We start from the raw sequence: 17,591 nt of genomic DNA on the forward strand, positions 1-17,591 counted from the left end.
TATGTAAGTCAGGCTCGTCCTTGATTTGAGGATTATTTGTTAGCAGTAACCACACATTCATTGAAGGAAGGATAAAAATATTATAATATCAACTTAATAGAATATCTTTCATCGAGATCCATATAAAAATTTTAATTATCGTCTCTTAAAATTAAAAATGTTATAATAACTTTCGGAAAAATATGCTATGTTACCTCCCAAAATAATATTATAATACTCAATACGAATCATAGGCATACACTCTTGTATGTATAAAAGAAAGAAGAAAATGATGGATTTTTTGTCGTGTCAAGTTTTAAATTGTTGTCTTTATTTTCTAACAAATCACACTAATTGAAATATTAACTTAGAAAAAATAATTTATATATCACTTATAACAAAAAATTTAGATACTAACTTGAATAAAATGATATAACTAGTGTGTTAATCCATAAATATGAATTGCTACAGTGTTTTATATATATTGTTATGCATAAAAACCCTTTAGACCCATGATTATTTATATTGTATTATTTACGTCATATATATTTGTATCGTATATATTGTTATGCATAAAAACCTCATTTAAGACCTCACCAAATCAATCACCTGGACCAATAAGAGACTCGACTCTATGAAGTACAACTCAATCAATTGGGGGCTCCATTGCTTGCCACGTAACCGCCGTCAAATCATATAAATGTCCACTAGATGTTTTTATCATCGATTCTCAATTCTATCACAGACCGCTTTATAAACACATGCTGAAACTCATAAATAAGATGACATTGTCAATGCACGACCATTGATGACACTCTCATTTCCATTAAGATATTAAGAAACTGAAGACTGCATATATAAAATATTCCCAAAAAGGTGCATGATACTTAGAGAAAAGAAAACCCAAAAATAAGGAAATCAAAGGGACGCCAAGGGCATGTAACAAATATTTCAGCAACAAAAAAAGTTACTCAAATGATAAGATAGAAGAAACTTCTTTGCCATTTTTCTTTTTAATCTCTCTGGAGTGGTATGGGATTAGGATTTCCAATATCTCGGGAGCCTATCACTTGGCGCTGGCGAGTTGGGTGCGGAGCAGCTTGGCAGCAGCAACCATGTTGCTCAGTGCTGGTTTCACCTCAGCGTACTTGCGAGTCTTGAGCCCACAGTCAGGGTTAACCCACAAGATGTTGGTCTCGAGCACGGCAAGCATCTTGTTAATTCTGTCAGCAATCTCTTCGGTTGATGGTATTCTGGGAGAGTGGATGTCATAGACACCGGGTCCAATTCCAGCACCATACTTCACTCCTTCACGGAAGACTGACAGGAGCTTCTCATCTGAACGTGAGTTCTCAATGGTTATGACATCGGCATCCATGTCGATGATCGAGTGGATGATATCATTGAAGTTGGAGTAGCACATGTGGGTGTGGATCTGTCGGATTTTTGACAATGAAATGAATGAGAACGGTGGTGATCAAAGAATACAGAATATGCAAATAAGAAAGTTCAATTTTCCGAGGATCAAAAAGAGTGAAGCAATATATGGACCTGGGTAGTGTCTTGGACACCACAGTTGGTGATTCTGAAGGAGTGGACAGCCCATTTTTGGTAGAAGGCATGCTCGGACTTCCTAAGAGGCAACCCTTCTCTCAAAGCAGCCTCATCGATTTGGATAACATTGATACCAGCCTTCTCAAGATCCTCCACTTCATCCTTGATGGCCAAGGCAATCTGGTAGCAAGTTTCGAATCTGAAAAGAAGGCAATCATAGAATGTCAAAATATCCATATTACAAAGTAAAAATGCTGGTAGAAATGCATAATCTTAACATCCCCCCCCCCCTTCTTTTGCTTTCCCCTGCATACCTCGGTTGATCATTTCTGACAAAGGACCAGTTGAGAATGGTGACAGGGCCAGTAAGCATTCCCTTCATTGGGCGTTTAGTCATGCTTTGGGCAGTAGATGACCAGAAAACAGTCATTGGTTTGGGGCGGCTAACATCACCGTAGATGATTGGTGGCTTGACGCAGCGAGACCCATAAGATTGCACCCATCCGTTAACAGTGAAAGCAAAACCAGATAATTGCTCACCAAAGTACTCAACCATATCATTTCTCTGCACAATTTTAAGTATTACTAAGATGCTTGTCAATAACTAAATACACAGTAATCTCTCGTTTACTGAAAAAGGGCCAAAACTGAAAGGAATTCTCACCTCAGGCTCTCCATGAACCAGGACATCAATGTCAAGCTCTTCTTGAAGGTCAACAACTTTCTTAATTTCCTCTTTAATGGCTTTAACGTAATCATCCTCTGAGATCCTTTGGGAATAAGAGAACAGTAGTTAAAAGTAATGATCACATTGACATTTGCTAAGAAAGATATCACGGATATTTTCCGGATTAACTACTCACTTGTTAGCCTTGTATTCACGACGAACTCTCCTGAGCTCCAAAGTTTGAGGGAAGGATCCAATGGTTGTGGTGGGGAGGACTGGAAGGTTAAGCTTTTTCTGCTGGGCATCGAGTCTAGCAGTAACATTTGTAGCACGACGGTGGTCAGAGCCCTTCAAAGCAGCAGCCTGGAAATGCAAGCACAGAAAACACAGTAAGCAAAGAAATGTTTACACAATGAAAACAATTACAGCAGAGCATTAACTCGAATAGTAAAGTTGAAATTTTTGTTTATCATAACACTTACAGCCTTTTGAACAGCCTCATTGGTCACTCTCGGGGAGGACTTCCTTGAAGCCTGAGCAGATGCATTGGCAGTGAAGAAGGCCTAGAAGTAGATGAATAACCAGTAAGTAACATGATGGTGTAAATGAATCTTACAAAAGCACCAAAATACGAAAAACAAAATACCAATCCGGAGATTATACCAGGTTCTTAGTAAATTAGCCAAAAACAAGTAGCAAAATTATATGGAGATACCTCATCCTTCTGACCAGCCAATGCCTTGGCAAGTGCATTGACTTCGACAACTTTCTGGGCAGCGAATGCCAGCCAGGATTTGATTTCATCATCTAGCTTGGTCTCGTTTACTAGATCAACAGCAGTGTGGAGAAGCGAGCAGGAGGTGGACACCACAAGCTTGTCTGCACATTGGAAAATTAATCAACCGGTATCAGTCTATAATAAATACCAAAATAGTAATGTAATATTCACCAAATAATTATGACACATAAAATGCAATGAAAAAATAGAATACCTTTGCCCACAACAGCTTCAAGAGCCTGCAAGGTGCTAAGTGAAGAAGCAAGATCATTGGCCCAAATGTTCCTTCCATCAACAACTCCAGCAAAGAGGTACTTGCCCTTAGGGAAGTTACTCTTGATCAACTCAATGGTCTGGGTTCCACGAACCAAATCCAAACCATAAGCAGTGACACCCTTCAATTCAGTGAGGGTCTCGTACGCCTCAGCAGTGAGATCAGCAAAGTAGGTCTCAATCAAAACATTCAAGCCAGAGAGAGTGGTTTCCAATTCAGCATAAGCAGCGGTAAAAGCTTGCAATTGGTGAGAGTCGAGATCCAAGACAAGGGTCGGTTCATCAAACTGAATCCATAAGGCACCAGCAGCCTTAAGCTCAGCAATAACTTCCCTGAAGAGAGATTCAATATCATAATAGCATATTAGAACAGTTAAGATAAATTTATAAAAAAAAATCAAAGACAAAAGGAGAACAAACTCTTACTTGTAGATGGGGAGAATTTTTGGGAGGAGAGAGAGAAGAGAGAAGGTCTTCTCAACACCCTTGGCTGGTTTAGACAGCAACAAGTATGAGACAGGGCCAATAAGGACGGGGATGGTGTCAACTCCGAGCTGCAAGTGGGACAGAGAATCAGCATTCAAGTTTAAGACTAAAAAGTTAAATAAGAACTATAAACATAGGACAAAGTGGGGCACCATAATCAAGTGGATCTAGCTAGTACTCCTAGTCTCACTCGGGCATTCTCAAAAAATGGATAGTGTAAAATGTAATTCTAGAGGGTGAGAAACTACTACTCATATCAGAAATGTTTATCAGTTAGGTCCAGAGCCTTGAAGCACCCCAATTCAGGCCATAATAAGTGGGCTAAAAGTATAAATATACATGACAGACAAAAAGCTACATTGTTATAATATATAGAAAAATTAGACCAAAAGAACATACCGCCTTAGCTTCCTTGTACTCATCAACTGCCTTGTGAGATGCATAAGAGAAGTTAACATCAGGGCCCAATTCTGGAACAATGAAGTGGCTGAAACGATAAATTCAAAAGAGTATTAGTACCAAAATCTCAGTATGCATAGCAAAGCTGATAAAATAGGCCAAGAAATAGCAACTTACTAGTTGGTGTCAAACCACTTGGTCATTTCCATGGCAGGCACAGAGGCATTTCCTCTGGCCATTGAGAAGTAAGTGTCAAATCCGATCTCTCCACCGTTCCAGCCATATCTAGGTGGAACAGCTCCAAGCATCGATGTTGCATCGAGCACCTGGTCGTAATAAGAGAAAGTGTTGCTCGGGATGTACTTGATCCCAGCAGCAGCCATTTGTTGCCAGATGGATGACCTGAGATCAGCTGCAACCTTTTGCAAATCCTCGGCACTGCTCTTGTTGTCCCAGAAAGATTCCAAAGCAAATTTAAGCTCTCTCTTAGGTCCCATGCGGGGATATCCAACAATGTGAGAGGCCATTTTTCTAAACAAAAATAAAAGAAAAGACAAAGTTCAACATTATTACATAAAGGTACGTAAAAATAACTTAGCATGCAACTTTAGCATGCCCCTATATTCCAATAAGTGATAGAATTCAGTATAGACAGACCAAAAGATCATATGAATTAATGTTTGGAAATTATCATATATTTCTCTAATAAAACATATTCATATGAAACCAAGACAACTTAGGGGTGCAATGAGACACTTATAGTTAGAAGGTACTCGGGTGCAACTAGACAAAGATTAGAATTTGATAGGTATTTGGTCGAGCTCCAACCATCAAATGAGTCAAACTCGAGTGTCCTAATGCTTCACTCAAGTACTCGAGACTAATCGACCTTTTTATATAGATGAGCTTTATATATATATCAAGCTTGAAGTCTAACATGTGACCGTAAATAGGATCCTAAGGAATCAGATATAAATACACCGTTACATAGAGGACCAAACAAAATGAAGATCTATAAACCAATGACAATTTATAGCAATAAACCAATGATCAAAATACTAGATCTATATAATTATAAAACCCCAAAACACTGGATCTATTAAAGTGCTTTCAAAACAGACAAGACAAAAGAATAAGCCAAATAAACTGATAGAATACAAACACTAACGATTAGATCTCACTACAAAAAACACAGAATCTTTAATAATTCCAAAAACCCAAGCTAAATCAATTACTTATAAACACTCATAAAGAAAATCAAGTGAATACTTACACTTCTTAATAAATGTCAGCAAGAAAAATCGATAGAAACAATTCGAAGCAGAGTTTTTAAATCGTAATAATGAAAACCCAGAATGAAAATGAACTGCTATAGTCGAAATGCTGACACTTTCAAATAGATTTCAATAATAAAAAAACCACAACTTTTTTGGAATCTTTTAGATCATATTAATGAAATCCAGAAAGAAAAATCACCAAGAATAAAAGTTTACATTTAGAAATAGATCTCAGTGAAATACACACAAATCTCTAAATGTTTTTTTTTTAAATCATGGTAATGAAGATCCAGCAAGGAAAGGAAAGAAAGAAGAGTTAGAATTACAGGGAACCGCAAACAGTGGGATATGAAAGGAGGGAACCGAACCGTACCGAAGTGAACGGAGGTGGAACCGGAGAGAGAACTAAAAAGAAGTCACTCAAAGAGATACAGAGAGATAGAGAGAGAGATGAAGAGGAAGAAGTGGCACAATTTTAGAGAGTGGAGGGATTGGCTATTTATAGCTAAAATGGTGTACTATTGGCTATAAATGAGTGAAAACCCAGATCTGAATCTGACGATGATGGTGATGTGATTTTTTTCTTCTCTTTTTTTGTATTTTGCTTTTTTTTTCTTTCTAGTTTTAGTTTTTAATGAAATTTAAGCATACGCGCGACCTTTTTAGGTGGCGGTGTGTCAGAGAAAATCCGTATTTTTCTACAAATGAAATTCGTAAATATTAGTGTTTTATTATTGTCCCAACCAAATAGGTGTGGTCCAAATTGGATCCAACCTAACATTATATTTAATTTTATGGAAATTTTATTTGATTTTATTGTGCATGAATTTTTTAAAAAAATCGAATGGGTAAATAATTTAGAATTGATTTTATATTTTTTATGACTTTTAATTATTTATTTAATTCATAATCAAATTGATTAAACTAAAACTAGTAGGGTGACAAACTTAACTATTGACTCGATTTTTAAAATGTCGACAAAAAATACCATACGTTTTAAATAAAAATATAAATCAAAACATAGGTATGACATTTATTTAATTCTACTTCACTAAGATTTATTAGAATAATAGCCTAAATTTAATTATTAAAAAATATTTTTAATATTTTTAGATGAGAATAAACATGTATTTCTTTTTATTCATTCTACAATTAAATGAAATAATTTAATATCCATACTATTAAAAATTTTAAATAAAGCTATAATTTTAACATATTAATATTTACAGTTTAAAAGGTTATTTGTAATTCAACTTCAAATGATTTCATTGAAAGAATTATAAAAGCTTTAAAAATGTTAACTTTTGATACTTTTAAATAATATAATGATTAAATTAATCCATTTGATAGTAAAAAGAATATAATAAATAAATAAAAACTTTACTAGATACTTTTACTCTTTTTTTTTTTGAAAATTCATGGATTCTCGTAAATAACTCAATCAATAATAAAGGAGCTATCCCATCCCTCCTTGAAGGCATCTAAAATCCCCCTTCAAAAAATAAAACGTCTCTTTCCAAGTAAAAAATTCGAGACTTCCATATCTCTTCATCTCTTTCAAGCCTCAGACACTAAAAGAAGCCTGATCTTTCCGCCGATTGTCCATCTCCACCGCTGCTATCACATATGAAGGCACCCTCCCCAACAGATAATTATTTTTCTTTCTTCACAAACCCTCTTTAGCAAAAATGTGGGCCAGCTCATTTTCGTTTCTTGTTACATGCCTAAACATGCATCCAACAAATCTTCACTGGTTTTCTTTGCGTCGATTATATAAGCACTCAACACTGATATGTCAATCACTTGTGCATATAGCTTTTTTATCACTGAAAAGTTATCTCCTTCAATCACGACCTTGCTGAGGCCCAAATCCAACCCCATCTGAACTGCCTAGAGACATGTTATCGCTCTCGCTGCTACAATAGGGGTAGTTATGTGATCATTTATAATTATTCTCGAACCCATTATCTTACCATCTGTATTACAAGCAATTAACCCTAAACAATTTTTTTTTTTTGATTTGGAAAGGTAAGCTGCATCAAAATTAATCTTGTACCAAAAGGGTTCAAGTGGTCTCCACATTTTCATGCCAACTCACCTACCAGGTAATTTTTTGTTAATCCCCTCTAAGTCTTCTACATACGATCTGATGAAATTTGTTACTCTACTGCTTGATTAATGACACCCATCATGAACGATTTTATTTATGTCTGTCTAGATAGCGCAAATAGCGCATGTTACTACCCTAATCTGGGCCATCGAACTCTCATGGTAGATTTTACCGACCCAGTTTCTATAATCATCATGCAAGAACTCCTAGTCCCACATTATATTTAACTTCTTCCAAATTTCTTTAACAGAAGTACAGTCACGAAACACCATCTTCAGAGTCTCAACACCAGCTTCAGAGTCTCAACACCATCGATACATTTAGGGCAAGCCTTCGAATTATTAATCTGTCTGTAATGTAATTTGTTGTTTGTTAGGAGAAAATTGTTAAAAGCTCTCCAATTTGTAATCTTTATTTTCTTTGGTAGATTTGTCTACCATAGTTTCTTGTAAAACTATTGAAATGTATTAGGGTAGTTGTTAGCCATTTGGCTATCATCCTCTTGTATAAGCTGTAAGACTACAAGAAGAAAAACTAAAAAGAATACATCTTATTCAAAAGACTTGCTTAATACATGCAGGTTTGCACGTATTTATACATGCATGAGGGCTGAAGTTGACGCTACAGCTAACTTTCTAACTGCTAACATTTTTAACTTCTAAGAAACTAACTGCTAACGGACTTACAACGGTTTTGACCATATTACAACGGCTTTGACTATATTAACTCTAACATTCCCTTAGCATTTCTTTTGACTTTTGATCACTAATTTCATTTACTGACAGTACTTGAAGAGCACGTCGAAATGAGGCAAACAGTTTAGGAGGTACTGGTTTAGTGAGACCATCAGCAATCTGTTGAGCAGACGGAACAAAATTCACTTGCAACATTCCAGCATGAACTTTTTCTCGAACAAAATGGTGATCTATTTCCACATGCTTCATCCTAGCATGATGTGTGGGATTTTCAGTAATTGAAACTGCAGACGAATTATCACACCATACAATTGGCAGCTTAGTCAGAGGAATCCGGACTTCATCCAGCAGTTGTTTGATCCATAGTAACTCGACATCGCAGCTGGCAAGGCTACGGATTTCGCTTCAAAGAGATGACCGGATACCACAGATCGCTTTCTTGAGCACCGTAATTGGATTTGATCCTAAGTACACCACATACCCCGACGTAGAACGACGATCTTCAATGGAGGAGGCCCAGTCAGCATCTGAATAACACACCAGTTCCAACGATCCTGCTTCAAAATACAAACCATGATCCATAGTGCCAGCCAAGTACCGTAAGACCCGTTTTACCGCTTTCCAATGAGTGACAGTAGGAGAGCTCATGTACTGGCTCAGTTTGTTCACACAAAATGATAAATCTGGTTTAGTAATGCAAACATATTGAAGCATGCCCACTGTACTACGATACAAATGCACATCTGTAAAGGGAGAACTTCCATCCGAAACCGCCAACTTAGGAGTGACGACCATGGGCGTTGGTGTAGAGGCTGCACCAAGCATACCGGTCTTGAGTAGCAGTTCAGAAACATACTTCTTCTGACTGAGTAACATTCCTTAGGACGTACGTTGAACATCAACTCCCAAAAAATAACTAAGATTTCCCATATCCTTAAGAGCAAATTTGGCGTGCAAACGACGAACCACTGCATCTATATCTTGACTACTGCTACCAGTGAGCACGATGTCATCTACATACACCATAAGTAGCATGTAATTCTCGGTAGACACCCGAATGAACAAAGACGAATCTGCTTTTGATGCATGGAAGCCAAGCTCAGTGACAAGGTACTGTTTGAGCGTTTGAAACCACGCCCGAGGAGCTTGACGCAAGCCATAGAGTGCCTTATTTAATTTACACACAAGTGACTGACCAGAGGCATCCAGGACTTCAAATCCAGGTGGTTGCTCCATATATATTTCCTCAGTAAGCTCGCCATTAAGAAAAGCATTGTTGATATCAACTTGACGCACAACCCACCCCTGCATAACTGCTAATGCAAGAATGGTGCGAATGGTAGAAGCTCGAACAACAAGACTAAAGGTGTCATGAAAATCAAACCCTGCATGCTGAGAAAAACCTTTTGCAACTAATCTTGCTTTGTACCTGTCAATAGAACCATCAGCCTTCTTTTTAATTTTAAACAGCCACTTACACCCGATTGCCCGTCTATTCTCAGGAAGGGAACAGAGAGTCCATGTATTATTACGGACCAAGGCTTGTAACTCACTGTGTACTGCCGTTTGCCAGTATTCAAACTTCATTACAGCATGTATGTCAGAAGGAACATCACTAGAAGAAGTAGACACCTCGCTCAGATAAGCTTTTGGTTTGAAAATGCCAACTTTACTCCTTGTGATCATGGAATGAGTATTTGTCGGGACAGAACGAGTGGTTTGTATTGGAATAGGTGGTGAGACTGAAGGTGATATGGATGGAGTAGATGGTAATTGAGCTAACGTGGAAGAAGAAGGTTGTGTTGGTATATGTGGTAAAGTCGTAGGTAACATGGGTGAGGTGGATGGTGAGTGAGCTAATGTTGAATAAGTAGGCTGTGAAATAGGCATTGTAGTTGTTGGAGTAGATGAGACAGGTGTTGAAGAAATATTAGTAGAAATGATGTTAGGTGAGGTGTTATGATGGGCTACAGGACTAGACTGTATGACAAGCAATTTTGGATTTATTTGTGAAGTGTTGGGTATGGACGGTTTGACTATTGAGGTATGAGTTTTATAGGGAAAAGTAGTTTCATTAAATGTGACATGACGGGTAATGTAAATTTTGCCTGTAGGATCTCTACATTTGTAGCCTTTGTGCAAGGGAGAATAGCCAAGAAAAACACAGGGAATGGATCGAAATTGTAACTTTGTTTTGTTGAAAGGTCTCAGATTAGGAAAGCATAGACAACCAAACGTTCGAAGGAAAGAATAATTTGGTTTTGTTTTAAAAAGTTTTTCATATGGGGATATATCACCTAAGGGTTGAGAGGGTAATCTGTTAATCAAGAATATTGCACTGCAAAATGCTTCATTCCAGAATAACAAGGGCATAGTTGCATGAGCTAGCATAGACAAACCGATTTCAACTACCTGGCGATGTTTCCGTTCTACAAGCCCATTTTGAGCTGACGTGTATGGACATGTGAGCCTCTGTAGAATCCCACGTTGACTCAAATAGCTCTTCAAAGACTGAAACTCCCCTCCCCCATCAGTTTGTAGAACTTTGAGTTTAGTACCAAGCATTCTTTCAGCTTGAAGGTGAAACTGTGGAAATACAGTAACAACATCAGACTTATTCTTCAAAAAATAGAGCCATGTGTAGCGTGAATAAGCATCAGTGAATGCAACATAGTAGCGAAAACCGTTAGATACAACAGGAGCGGGTCCCCAGACATCAGCCACTACTAATTGCAAGGGTGATGAATACTCAGTGCATGACTTCGAAAACGGAAGCTTGCGTTCTTTACCCAAGTGACAAGCAACACAGTCAACAAATTTATTACTGTCTATAAACTGTATATTACACTGAAGAAGAGCTTTTGTAAGTGTAGCTTTACATGGATGGCCTAATCTCGCCCTATACAAAACTGCACAGCGGAAAAGAAAACCAGGAAATACTTACATCTGATACCATGTAAGACTACAAGAAGAAAAACTAAAAAGAATGCATCTTATTCAAAAGATTTGCTTAATACATGCAAGTTTGCACGTATTTATACATGCATGAGGGCTGAAGCTGACGCTACAGCTAACTTTCTAACTGCTAACATCTTTAACTTCTAAGAAACTAACTGCTAACGGACTTACAACGGTTTTGACCATATTACAACGGCTTTGACTATATTAACTCTAACATAAGCATCTTGTAACCGCTCCTCACAGAGTACTTGCCCGTTGGTTCACCTCTCCAAACCAGCCTGTCTTAAAAAAGATGACACGATAGAGGAATACAGAACACTTTCTCGGCTCTTCAGTAGACAATATTCTAGTAATAGTATCCACCTTCCACTGGCTCGAACTTGGTTCAATTAATTCTGAAACCTTTATTGGTGATTGACCAATATTACTGCTGTGGATTTTGTAGTCCATTGAACCTGACACCCACGCATCAGTTCAGATACTGTTGTTAGAACTGTACCAACCCGCCAACACATGCCTGATTCAAGCAATCCTTTTGCGGCCCAGATGCTTTTCTAAGTATATGAAGGACATGAACCTAATTGAGATCCTATAAGATCAAAATCGGGATAATATTTCGCTTTTAACGTTCACGCTAGTAATGACTCTGAATAATTCAATAATTGTCACTCTAGCTTTGCCAGTAAAGCTACATTAAACTCGGACAAACATCTACACCCCAAACCACCATCCTCCTTCAGGTTACATAGCCTATTCCATTCGCACAAGTGAATCCCTTTCCTTCCATTATATTTCTGCCACCAAAATTTGCCAATAACTTGTTCCAATTGGGCACACAAAGATTTTGGCAACAGAAAACATGACATTGGATAAGTAGGAATAGCTTACAAAATGCTATTCACAAACACCTCTTTTCCTCATTGAGACAATGGCTTTATACACCAATTTTTTGTACGACTCACCATTTTATCTTTCAAATTCTAAAATTCTCTCTTCTTTCCCCTTCTCACCATATTCGGAAGACTGAGGTATTTTTCCGGCTCAGTTGAACATTGAACCCTCAAAAATTGATTGACTAGTTCTTTCGCTTGATCTAAACTATTTGAGCTGAAAAACATTAACGATTTTTCAAAATTGATACATTGACCTGAGCAATCTTCATACTCTTTCAAAATACTTTTCAGCACAACGACTCCCCTTTCAGAAGCCTCTCCAAAAAGGATACAGTCATCAGTGAACAGGAGATAAGAAATTTCTAAAGTGCTTCTACAAATCTTAATTCCCGATAAACTTTTCTCTTCATTTGCCAAACGCATCAATGTAGAAAGCGCTCATTATAGATATGAAACAGATAAGGGCTTAAGGGGCCTCATTGCCTAGGACCTCTTGAAGCATTAAAAGGCGCGCTTGTTACCCCAATAATATTAATAGAATATGTCACTAATAAAATACAGTGATATAAAAGTCAACCCACTGAACAACAAAACCCATCTTAAGCATCATTGCTCTTAAAAAATTTCACTCGACTTGACCATAAGCTTTACTCACGTCGAGTTTAAGCGCAAATAATCATTCTTACCTGATCTGTAATTTTTAAACGCATGTAGAATTTCATAAGCCAAAAGAATGTTATCCGTAATTAACCTGCCGGTAACGAAAGCACTCTGTGACTTATCACTGCAATTCTCCAAGACTAATTTGAAATGATTTGCAATTGATTTTGCAATAATTTTGTAAAAAAACGTACATAGGTTGATAGGACAAAACTATAACAAACTATTAGAATGTGCAATTTCAGGCAGGAGAATTATTTGATTAGAATTTATATATTCCAAAAAATTACCTCCACTCAGTACACTAAGACAATACTACCCCACATCATGGCCAACCACATGCCAATATTTTTTTTATAGAATAACGTCGATATTCCATTAGCTCCTGCAGCCTTCGTTAGTCCCATATATTTCACGACAATACAAATTTCTTTTATTTTATAATCTGCTGTTAGTTCTTTGTTTATATCCTTTGTAATGTACTACTTACCCCTAACGATATGCGCGCCAAATTCCCATCACCCTTTGACGAAAATAGATTTGAAAAATATACCTTCACAATCTTTTTCATTTCCTCATGCTCTACTGTAATTTGGCCATCATCATTTTTAAGCTCCCGAATTAAATTTGTCCGTCGTCTCTACGAAGCGAATCTATGAAAAAATGTTGTATTTTGATCCCTTAGCTTTAACCGGTTGGCTCTTAAACATTGTTCCCAGTATAATTCTTCTTTTTCAATCACCGAATTTATATGCAACTTTGATTTGATCAACCCACAAAGATTTTCTTATGTTCTATCCTCTTCATTTAATTGCTCAATGCGTTTTTGAAGATTTCGTGAGACACATTTCTTCTACTTTTTGAGTCTTTCAGCCCATATCTGCAACCTCTTTCCAAGTATAGAAAGACAGATCGAAACAGTGTCATTACTACTTTTCGACAACCTTCGAACTTTCTCTTCGCAAAAATCCTTAAAAGTCCACCAAGATTCAAATATAAATCTTTGGTTAGACTTTCTCTGAAAATCATTGTTTGTTGAGATAAGCAATGGACAATGATCCGAAATTGAATGCGCCAAGTGTTAAAGATGAAATTTAGGAAATAACTCCCACCATACCGAATTTGCTAATCCATGATCCAATCTTTCTCTAATATTATTCTCTACCAATCTACCTCTCTCCTACGTAAACCATGGACCCGTAAAATCCATGTCTGCTAGTTGACAGTGATCCAAAGTGGCTCTAAAACTATCCATCCTACCTTCCTCTCTAGGAACCCTGTCCTTCTTCTCAAATGAATAAAGAATCTTATTAAAGTCACCACAAACCATCTAAGGTAAGCTCTAATCACAGCCAAGCCTCTTCAGTAGATTCTATGTTTATTCTTTATTCCAAACTTCTGGGGAGCCATAAAAACCAATTAGATGCCATTTCGTACTTTTAGTGTTTTCTTGAACTTTTACATCAATATGATTTAGAGACATACTTCTTAGAGAGATATCGACACCTGACTACCACTTAATACTCAAAACTCACGTGAACCCATCACATCAACATCTACAAAAAAATTATATCCCCACTTACTTCGCACCAATTCTATTCCACTCAATTAGAATACAAAACACTATTTTCAGCATATGCTGAAGTCTTCTAACCGCTCGTGGACTCCCTAATCCACGAACATTTCAGCATAAAATCTTCATTACTTTTGGCCAACCTGCCCAATAGCGGTCGCCGATATCGAAAGTGGATTAGTATTTTCACTCGTCACCATGTTCTACAGAATCCAAAAGTCCAAAAACATGTGAAACCTTTTGGGAAACTCTTTGTCTTTTCTTGCCATCAATAACTTTGATAGGATCATCTTCCAAATCTTCATCCATTAGATCTTTCCGGCCACTATCCCCACCTTTCTTTTTATGGCAATCATATTGGAATTGATTTCTTGAAATAACAATTTTTGTCGGTTTCTATTAAGAAAAGATTTTCGTTTTCACACTAAAACAAAGAAAATTATTTCTAGTTCTATATTTGATTTGAATCGTTCGAGCCCACACTCGAAGAAATTCGTGGTACGAAAATAGTGAAGAAGGCAATTCGATTGAAAATCGAGAACAATAATGATCTGCCTGTCTAAAAATACACGTGTGAATTTGATTTAGGGTTTATTGCATTAAATATCACAAATCTGCTCGATTTTCAAAAATTTTATTTTTCGTTATGCAAGAAAACCATTTTCAAACCAAATAGCGCGACTAAAGTTCTATCAAAAAATTTTATCGAAAATTTCTTTGTATTAAATATCACAAATTTCTATCGAAAATTCACAATTTGCGAGAGTTAGGCTAACTTAGGCGAATTTGAACCCAAAAAATCACTTAAGGCTACACAGATTGTGAGACTAAAGTTCTAGTGCCCTGACACTTAACCGGCATTGAAATAGCCCTCTCCTCATGCAAATGAAGGCCCCCACTCCCTTTTTTTCTATGCACGTACAACACACCACCTATCCATTAACCCACATGCCTTCCATTCAAATTAGGCCCATTATTTTTAACAACTTGGTCAATGTTATCCTGGTAGAGTCCATGTCAACTTGAACATTAGAAAAAGACCCCACACCTGATCCAACAGTAAACACTAATTTTCTCGGGAAAGATATGCACCTATTTTCCCTGTGCACTAGAGTAGAAACTCTTGCATTCAGGTCAACTGACCCACCCTTACTCAGTTTATATAAAAATAGAATGTCGATAATGGCAATAAAAGAGAAAAAAATAGAACACACAGATTTTACATGGAAACCCTTTCGGGGGAAAATCATAGGCAGAGGAGAAGATAATTTACTATGTCGAATTCGAATGATTACAAAGAGTATAGACTGCGTTTATTTATAGGTTTAGAAAACCTTATTCTAATAAACATCTAATAGAAGTAATGCAGTAAGGTTGAAACACCTTATTCAAATCAATATCAAACAGATGAAGTGAACTGCTATACAGATTCTTCTTGTACCCTCGGTTGTGACCCCAAGCTAGTATCTTTGTAACAGCCCGTTTTCAGTAAAATTGGAACAGTGGTTTCGGGACCATAAATTTGAAGTTGAAAATTTTATTTTAATATTATTATGTGGTCTATAGCATGATAGCATTATAGTATAAAATTTTGGTTAAGAAATTTTACCGTTTGCTCAATTTGTGAAAAAGGACTAAATCGCGTAAAGTGCGAAAGTTGTGTTCTATTAGCTAAATGTGTTAAATAGCTATAGAAATTTAAAATGGAGGTCCTTATATGGTAATTAGACCATTAAAGGTGTTAGTGGATGAGCATGGCTTGGCAATTTTTTTATTTTTAAAGTTAGGTAAGGTTAAAATGGTAATTAGGTAATAAATGAATAAAATAAAATAAAACAAAGGGATCATGTTTTTCATTCAAACACCAACTGAAAATTACAGCAAATAAACACCAGTTTAGGAGCTTCAACATTTGGCCACCTCTTCCCTTGCATGCAGGTGCGTTTTTGTCTCGTTTTTATTGACTTTTATGTTTCCAAGATCGTTGTAGCTTAACTTAGCTAGCCCGAGGACTAATTTGCAAAATGGTTGAATGTCTAGGGTTTTACCATGAGTGCATGTTAGTTGTTTTTGAAGTTTAATAGAAGAAAATGAATCTTTGTTGTGAATTAAATAACTTTTGTTAAGTGATTTTTAATGAAATTACCAATTAGGGGTTAAATTGAAAAATGTGAAAATTGTGTGGTAAATGTGTAAGTTTGTGAAATGTATGGGTTTTATAGGCTTATATAGGGATGAAGTTGCATAAATTTCATTTTACGAGCCTAGGAACTAAATTGTAAAGAAGTCAAAAGTATAAGGGAAAAATGGTAATTTTGCCATAACAAGAATTTTGGATTGAATTGAATAGAGTGAGGTTTAAATTGGTTAAATTTGATTATATAGATCAAAAAAAGAAACGTACGGAATTAGATCGGGGAAAGGACAAAGTTTTCGATTAAACAATCATTTTTCGTCGTACGAGTTCGAGGTAAATTCATGTAATTAAATTGTGTATTTATATGCTTTAATTGAAATATATGTATGTGAATGGTTTAATTATTACGTACAATTATCAAGGGCATAACCTAAGATGTACGAAGAATATCGAGCCCCGTTTGAACCTTAAAAATTTGTAGGATACAAATGACGTGTCATTAGGGTTACCGATTCCAGCTCTTATGAGCTTACTGATACTCAGCTCGTATGAGCTTACTGATATTCAGCTCGGAGGAGCTTATCGTTTATTACTCGTATGAGCATACATGTACAAGAATTAACGGATTACAATTCAGTGCACCTCGTGTGTACTATCCACGTATTTAACAATATTCTAAGTGGTTCAACGGGCATAGTGTTATTACGAGATTATACAAGTTCGATATGAACTAGTACAGGTATTTACATGGAATGGTTTATATATGATATACAGATACACGGTATAGATGTTACATGTACATGGAATTTAATAATTGTTGAATTCATACATGATTCTCGATTTTTATATGAATATATGGCTAACTTGGTTAATGATTATGTGATAGGCTTTGGCCAAATTGAATTGTGTTATGCCTTAAGTTACTTATCTAAATTGTGGTTAAATAGTAAGTTTAATTCTGTATTATACGAACTTACTAAGCTTAATTGCTTGCTCTATTTGTTTTTCCGTGTTTTATAATGATTCAGAAGCTCGTTCGGTTAGGAAGTCGTCAGGGATCTCATCACACTATTAGACGTTATTTTGGTACTTTTGACTATATATTTTGGGTTAAATGGCATGTATAGGTCATTTTGACTAATGGTAGCC

General features: G+C 36.4%; 1 protein-coding gene across 1 annotated transcript; it reads right to left on the bottom strand.

Annotated features, from left to right (window-relative positions):
- Nucleotides 1-784: 784 nt before the first annotated feature.
- On the bottom strand, nt 785-5,954 carry LOC105792627 (5-methyltetrahydropteroyltriglutamate--homocysteine methyltransferase). Its single transcript, XM_012621290.2, has 12 exons — nt 5,787-5,954; nt 4,314-4,667; nt 4,137-4,224; nt 3,678-3,805; nt 3,193-3,584; nt 2,916-3,079; nt 2,683-2,763; nt 2,397-2,563; nt 2,198-2,303; nt 1,848-2,098; nt 1,531-1,732; nt 785-1,414 (listed from the first exon to the last, which is right to left on the bottom strand). The coding sequence occupies exons 2-12, from the start codon at nt 4,661-4,663 to the stop codon at nt 1,046-1,048; spliced, it is 2,298 nt and encodes a 765-aa protein (XP_012476744.1). The 5' UTR covers nt 4,664-4,667; nt 5,787-5,954; the 3' UTR covers nt 785-1,045.
- Nucleotides 5,955-17,591: the final 11,637 nt, after the last annotated feature.

Source organism: Gossypium raimondii, chromosome 8 (genome assembly GCF_025698545.1).
Source record: "Gossypium raimondii isolate GPD5lz chromosome 8, ASM2569854v1, whole genome shotgun sequence".
Classification (NCBI taxonomy): Eukaryota; Viridiplantae; Streptophyta; class Magnoliopsida; order Malvales; family Malvaceae; genus Gossypium; species Gossypium raimondii.

Excerpts from the sequence above, each read along its gene's own strand:
- LOC105792627 (XM_012621290.2), bottom strand. The coding sequence starts at position 4,663 with ATGGCCTCTCACATTGTTGGATATCCCCGCATGGGACCTAAGAGAGAG. Across the intron at positions 2,099-2,197 it reads TGGTTCATGGAGAGCCTGAG|AGAAATGATATGGTTGAGTA; the intron begins GTGAGAATTCCT and ends AAAATTGTGCAG. Across the intron at positions 1,415-1,530 it reads GTGTCCAAGACACTACCCAG|ATCCACACCCACATGTGCTA; the intron begins GTCCATATATTG and ends AAAATCCGACAG.